Source organism: Chenopodium quinoa, unplaced genomic scaffold (assembly GCF_001683475.1).
Source record: "Chenopodium quinoa cultivar QQ74 unplaced genomic scaffold, ASM168347v1, whole genome shotgun sequence".
NCBI classification, from domain to species: Eukaryota; Viridiplantae; Streptophyta; class Magnoliopsida; order Caryophyllales; family Amaranthaceae; genus Chenopodium; species Chenopodium quinoa.
This window is the reverse complement of record NW_018743206.1, coordinates 3205531-3212903: the sequence shown is the minus strand read 5'-3', so window position 1 is coordinate 3212903 and position 7373 is coordinate 3205531. Positions and strand designations below refer to the sequence as shown.

Here is a 7373-nt window from a genome sequence, read left to right as displayed (position 1 = left end):
ATACATAAGTAGGTTCATATCAAAATTGACAACAATATGTGAACCAATCTTCAAAAAGCTCAAGAAGAATGTACCAGTAATATGGGATGACGAGTACCAAAAAGCCTTTAAAAAGATCAAAGCCTTTCTTGCAAATCCTCCCGTATTAGCACCAGCACTTCCCGGAATACCTCTTAGGTAATATTTGACGGTTACCAAAGAGACAATGGGAGCTATGCTAGCACAAGAAGTAGAAGGCAAAGAGAATGCAATCTACTATCTAAGCAAGAAGATGCTCGAATACAAACCACGCTATACGCCACTCGAAAAGTTGTGCCTCGCCTTGGTGTGGGCCACAACCAAGTTAAAACATTACATGTTAGTGCATACCGTCTTCGTAGTCGCCCGATTAGACCCACTCAAGTATCTATTTGAGAAATCTACACTCAATGGATGCATATCGAGATGAATAGTCAATCTAGCCCAGTTTGATGTAAGGTTCATGCCACAAAAAGCTATCAAAGGATCCGTGTTGTCGGACTTTCTAGCAGACTTCCCAATAGAAGACTCGATGCCAATACAAGACAATGAATTTCCAGACAAAGACCTAATGGTTACCGAAGATGATACTTGGACCTTATACTTCGACGGAGCCTCGAACCAAAAGGGATGTGGCGTTGGAGTATTACTAGTATCACCTGAAGAGGAGCATGTTCCAATCTCCATACAGCTTGATTTCGACGTTACCAACAATGCTGCTGAATATGAAGCATGCGTGGTAAGCCTTGAAACATCTTTGGAATTAGGAGTAAAAATGTTAAGGATATTCGGAGACTCTTCTTTGATTATCAATCAAATATCTAAAAGGTGGAAAGTAAGGAGCGAAAGCCTAGCCCCTTACTAAACCTATCTGGAAACTCTTACGGATCAGTTAGAGAAGGTAGAATACACATATCTACCTAGGGAAGAAAATCAATTTGCTGACGCCTTGGAAAGACTAGCCTCAATGGTTAGGATTCCAACGGAAATCGAGCAAATGCCTCTAACTATAGAAAAAAGGCACAAACCAGCATACATTCAGGCTATAGAAGACGACAAAGTAGTCCAAGACGAAGAAGAAGAGGAAAAACCATGGTACACAAATATATTCAATTATGTCACCAAAGGAGAATACCCTCCCCATGCTGACAAAAGAGCAAAACAAGCATTAAGGCTTTTGACTTCCCAATATGTACTCATAGACAAAGAGCTACATAAAAGGGTACCTAAGGGTCGAGCTCTCTTATGTGTAAGAAAGAAGGATGCACAAAGAGCAATGAGGATAGTCCACGAAGGAATTTGTGGCACACATATAAATGGCAAAATGTTAGTCCAAAAAATAATGCGAGAAGGATATTATTGGACCACAATGAATAGGGATTGCCATCAATATGTAAAAAGATGCCCTAAGTGCCAAATTTATGCCAATTTACAACATGTTCCTCCATCCTTACTCTACACCTACACATCGCCATGGCCATTCTCTACATGGGGAATCGACATCATCGGCAAAATCACTCCCCCGGGAACAGGAGGCCACGAATATATCTTAGTAGCGATTGATTACTTCACAAAGTGGGTCGAAGCGCAATCATACGCTAAACTCACTACAAAACATGTAGCACTCTTTATCGAGTGAAATATTATTTATCGATACGGAGTCCCACATGAAATGATAAGTGACAATGGAACTCACTTTCAAGCCGAATGTGAAGAATTGCTACAAAAATACGGCATTCAACATCATCATCATTCTTCCCCTTATAGGCATCAAGAAAATGGAACAGTCGAGGCAGCTAATAAAAACCTAAAGAATATCATCGAGAAAATGACGGAAAATTATAAGGATTGGCCTGACAAACTTCACTTCGCATTGTGGGGTTACCACACGTCAATTTGCACATCAACAGGAAATACGCCATTTTCCTTGGTATATGGAATGGATGTCGTACAACCTATCGAACTAGAAATACCATCCCTATGCATTGCGCTAGAGAGTAAACTCGATGAAGTTGAATGGACTAGGGCAAGATATGAAGAATTAATTCTACTCGATGAGAAACAACTAGAAGCTCTGCATCACACTCAGTGTTATCAAACTCGCATGGCTAGGAATTTTAATAAGAAGGTCAAGACAAGAAACATCAAAGTAGGAGACTTGGTGTTAAAAGCACTAAGGAAAAATGTTTTAGATCCAAGGGGAAAATTTAGACCTAATTGGTCTGGACCCTACATTGTTAAAACAATCTTGTCACGAGGTGCAACAAAACTAACTGATATGGATGGCAATGAGTTCTCGAACATGACAAATCTTGACCAACTTAAGAAGTACTACCCATAGTTACTTAAGTAGGATACTCAAGAGAGCTACGTTTGGCCTGATTCCTTAAGAAAGGATACGTAGGCAACCCTTTACGGGTGCGACCACTTTTTTTTCAAAAATCTTGCATCCCAGAATTAATTAAAAATTTGAGAGAAGATCGGCGAAATATCGGCATCGCAGAGAAAACTCTGGCGCCAGACAGAGACCACCAGCGCCAGCCGATGAAACTGGCGCCTGGCGCCAGACTTTCCTGGCAGGTGCCAGTTGCAAATAAACGACGCCAATTCATAGACAAATTCTGGGCAAATTTCGGTGTTTTTCGGAAAATTTTCGACTTCCGTACTCGAAGAATTTCTGGAAGATTAATTTTTTTCGGTTTTCATTGCTTTAATAAAATAAATTTAAAGTACATAATTTAATTAAAAGCTAAAATTTCATTAATAAAATAAAATTACATTATTGATGGAATTTTAATAAAGCTGAAATAAATTAACTTTAAATAAAAATATAAACTAAGTCTAATAATTTGAAATTAAGAAATGCTCCTAATCTTTCTTTTCTTTCCTAGCCCTTTTCCAATTTTTGTCTTCTTCCTTCTCCTCATCCATAACCTTAGCTAGTAGGCATCCTTTGGAGGACCTACATTCAATCTTAGAGTAGATAGTCTCCCCTTCGGCTAGGACTCCATGCTTCTTTTCTGCCTAGACTTTTTTATCTGTGGTTTCAGCTTTCCTTTTTCCCTTATCTTTGGTAGTACTTTTCTTCCTAGGCATTGCAGGTGTTTTGAATTGAACTCTTTCACCTAAGTGTTCCTTGGCAGGAATCACCTTGTCACCTAGACGACTCTTCACATCAGTTTTACCTTGATCTTTCTTCGAATCCTTTGAAGGTTTCTTCAGCAACCACTTCTTCACATCATTGGGCAAAGAAGGAGGAACCTTTTGGGTAATCACTTCCCATAAAGGTCTAGCACTCCAATAAGCATCAAATTTGTCTACTTCAAAAGCATAACAATTTGTTTATATATTAGCAAAGAGTTGCTTACCAAGAGTGTGTCTCTCTTCTCTCTCTTCTCCATGGTTCTTCATCTTTGATCGGTTTTCTTCATCAATTTTGGATTTCAATGGCTAAGAAGAAGAAGCAGAATACTTCTACACCTCAAGTAGTGCAACAGAAGAATACTCATGAAGCTTTTGACACGATTTTGCAGAATTTAAGAAACTAGGTACATCGTTTGTTCCTAGTCCGATTCAAGAGGTGGATGAATTGGTTACTCCGGCGTCGGCGTTAGTGCACCCAGCATGTGGAGCTATTCCCAAAAGCGTTGCTGAGACCATTTCTTTGTTTGCTGAAGCTACTGCTAGGCCAGATACGAGGCATTCCAATGAAACAGTACCTAGGGTTTCTAGGTTTACTGTTCCATTGTTTGCTAGAGGAGCTGAGCAACGATCTGAGCCAATAATTCCTCCTCTTCATCCTTCACCTTCTTTGGAGCATAATACGCATAAACACAATGAGGATCGGGCTGCTCCTTTCACTGGAAATTTGGCTGCCAAAGGAGCCTCTCTGTCTTTTGTTGCTATGAAAGTCCAGGAAGGGAAGCAAATTGTTGAATTACAGGAAGCTGAGCTTGAAGCAGGTAATCAAAAATGGTCTAATGATTTAGTTTTCTTTGTGGTTGGATTTTACCCTACTATTGCAGCCCTTCTTCGTTTTTTGCTCAACAATGGAGTGATATGCAAAAACCGGATGTTTATTGGCATGATGATGGGTACTGTATCATTAATCTATGTTCTAGTGATGATAAAGATACTATACTCTGTTCTGGTCCTCATATGTTCCTTGGGAAACCAGCAATAGTGAAGCCTTGGTGTCCTAAATTTTACTTTAATGCTGAAATTATGAGAACTGTTCCTCTCTTGGTTAAGTTTCCTAATCTTCCACTTAATTGCTGGGGTTCTGACACTCTTAGCCGCATTGGTAGTTTGCTTGGAGTGCCAATTTGTTCTGATGAGTGTACTACTAGACAACTTAGAGTGTCTTTTGCTAGGGTCCTAATTGAAATTAATGTTACAAAGCCTATGCCTAACTCTGTCTTGGTTGAGATTCCTTCAAAGGAGCTATTGGAGCTCAAGGTAGTGTATGAGTGGGCTCCACCTTTTTGTTCTAAGTGCAACAAGGTTGGTCATGATTTCTCTATTAAACCTGCTTTTGATAAGCCTAAGCAGGTTCATAAGCAGCCAGCTCCTATTGCTCCTAAGCAAAAGCAGGCCTGGGTTCCTAAGCCTAGCCAAGCTCCTGCTCCTATTGTTGATGTTGGTGCTTCTGTTCATGGACAATCTGTCATTACTCCACAGGTTCATACCTCTCAAAATTCAGATGAGGGGTGGAGAATAGTTGGAAGGAAGACAAAAAGCCAGCAAACTAGAGTTCATCAGCCTGCCTTTACCTCTAATGCTTTTGTTGCTTTATTTGCAAATGAAATGGATGTTGCAGGTGGTTTCACTATAAATCCAAGCGGGGGTGAGGTTAATCCCCATTTGGTGTCATGATTTACTCTATTTGGAATGTCAGGGGCCTAAATGACCCTGGCAAAGTTGCCTCTGTAAAGAGGTTGCTTCATTCCCATTCAGTTGATGTTGTTGGTCTTCTTGAAACAAAAATTAAATTGAAAAATGTTCTCACTTATCAAAGGAAGTTTGGCTCTTCTTGGCATTGGATGTGCAATTATGATCATTTTCCCAAAGGGAGGATCTGGCTTGGTTGGAATGAAGATAGAGTAACTGTTAGTGTCTTGAAGATTCAAGAACAGTTCATTCATTTTAGTGTCTCTTCTAAGGACCTCTCTACTCAAATTCATCTCACTGTTGTCTATGGGCTTCACTCCATTCATGATAGGCTTCCTTTGTGGGAAGGAATTAGAAGCATCTCTATTCATCATTCTCCTTGGCTTTGTGCTGGTGACTATAACTCTGTTCTTCATACTTCAGATAGGCTTCATAGGCATGATGTTATTGATTATGAGACTAGAGATTTCCAGAGTCTAGTTGATGATTTGGACCTCACTGAGGTCAAGAGCAGAGGAGCCTTCTACTCTTGGTCAAATAAGGCTCACACTGGTCCTAGAACTCTTTCTAGGATTGATAGAGTCTTTGGTAACCAAGCTTGGCTGGCCTCTCATGGGCATGTTGAGACTGTCTATCTCCCTTCTCTTTATCTGATCATAGTCTAGTTCTGTTGGATGTATGTTCTGCCCCTGCTGGGAGAGGCGGACCTTTCAGGTTTCTAAACTGTATTGCTGATCACCCTGACTTCCTTGATATTGTTTCTCAGGCTTGGGGTTCTGGTAGTTCTGTTTGGCAGAAACTTAAGTCTGTGAAGTATAGTATCAAGTCTCTTAATAGCAAGCAGTTTGGCAACATTGAGGAAAAGATTCATCAAGCTAATGTTGAGCTTTCTTGAATTCAGAACATAATGGCTCAGAATCCTAATGATTTGGATTTATATGCTAAAGAATTCGATGCTATTAAGGTTGTCAAGCACTGGAATGATATTTAGGAAAGCATCTTTAAACAAAAATCTAGGATTAACTGGATTAAGCTTGGAGATGGCAATTCTCATTATTTCTTCTCTGTGATGAAGAATAGACAAACAAGGAATAGAATTGACTCCATCTTTGACTCTAATCAGGTGTTGCTCAAGGATCCGGATGATATTTCTCATGAAATTATCTCCTTCTAAGTCTCTTTTAGGGACTCAGGCCCTTTGGCTTCCTATTGTTGACCTTGTTACTATGAGGAGGGGTAAACAGCTTAGCTCTGTTTCTCGGAGCTATCTCATTAGGCCTATTTCTCATGCTGAAATTGATGCTTCCCTTAAGGGAATTGATAACACTAAAGCTCCTGGTATTGATGGCTTTAACTCCTTCTTCTTTAAGAGATCTTGGCATATTGTGAAAGATGATATTTATGCTAGTGTTATTGATTTCTTCACTAAAGGGACCTTGCCTAAGCAATGGAATTGTACAACTATCACTCTTGTTCCTAAAATCTTTAATGCCTCCCATGTTAAGGATTTTAGGCCTATAGCTTGTTGCACTGTGGTTTATTAGCTCATTTCTAAGGTCATAACTGCTAGACATGCTGCTATCTTTGGTGAGGTGCTTAAGGATGCTCAAGCAGGTTTCATTCCAGGCAAGCACATTGGTGACAATATCCTTCTTGCAACTGAATTGATCAAAGGCTATGATCACAAAATTATCTCTCCTAGGTGCATGGTTATGGTGGATTTGAAGAAAGCCTATGATTCAGTTGAGTAGGGATTCTTGATCACTGTTATGCAGGAGCTTGGTTTCCCTTAGAAATTTGTTAGCTGGATCTGGACTTGTCTTACTTCTGTCTCTTATTCTATTCTTATTAATGGTTTTCCTGCCCCTCCCTTTGAATCTAAGAAAGGTTTAATACAAGGCGACCCTATGTCTCCCTTTCTTTTTGCTATTAGTATGGAATACCTCTCCAGATGCCTTGATCAGCTTAGGTTAACTCCTGATTTTGACTTCCATCTTAGATGTGAAAAGTTAAACCTAACTCACATGATGTTTACTGATGATTTATTGACGTTTTCTAGAGCTGATAGTGTTTCTGTTAAGCTCCTCTTCCAAGCCTTCTTGAAATTCTCGGGTGCTTCTGGTCTTTCTGCTAATCTTAATAAAAGTGAAGTCTACTTTGGAGGAGTTTCTGTTGATGTTCAGACAGAGCTGAGGGAGCTTCTTGGTGTTTCTCAAGGTACTATCCCTTTTCGGTATCTTGGGGTCCCTCTCTCTTCCAAGAAGCTTACAATTGCTCAGTTTAGGCCTTTGAGGAGAAGGTGACTGCTAGAATCCAAGGGTGGATGGCTAAACACTTGTCTTATGCTGGGAGGCTTTAGTTGGTGAAGAGTGTGTTGTTTGGTATTCAGACATATTGGGCTCAAATGTTTATCTTGCCAAAGAAAATTTTGAAAGAGGTTGAGGCTAGATTCAGGTGCTTTCTTT

At 39.9% G+C, this 7373-nt stretch overlaps 1 protein-coding gene across 1 annotated transcript; it reads left to right on the top strand.

Moving 5' to 3' along the window:
• The first annotated feature begins 5815 nt into the window (after window positions 1-5815).
• On the top strand, window positions 5816-6659 carry LOC110734000. Its single transcript, XM_021914056.1, has 3 exons — window positions 5816-5872; window positions 6102-6380; window positions 6465-6659. The coding sequence occupies exons 1-3, from the start codon at window positions 5816-5818 to the stop codon at window positions 6657-6659; spliced, it is 531 nt and encodes a 176-aa protein (XP_021769748.1).
• Window positions 6660-7373: the final 714 nt, after the last annotated feature.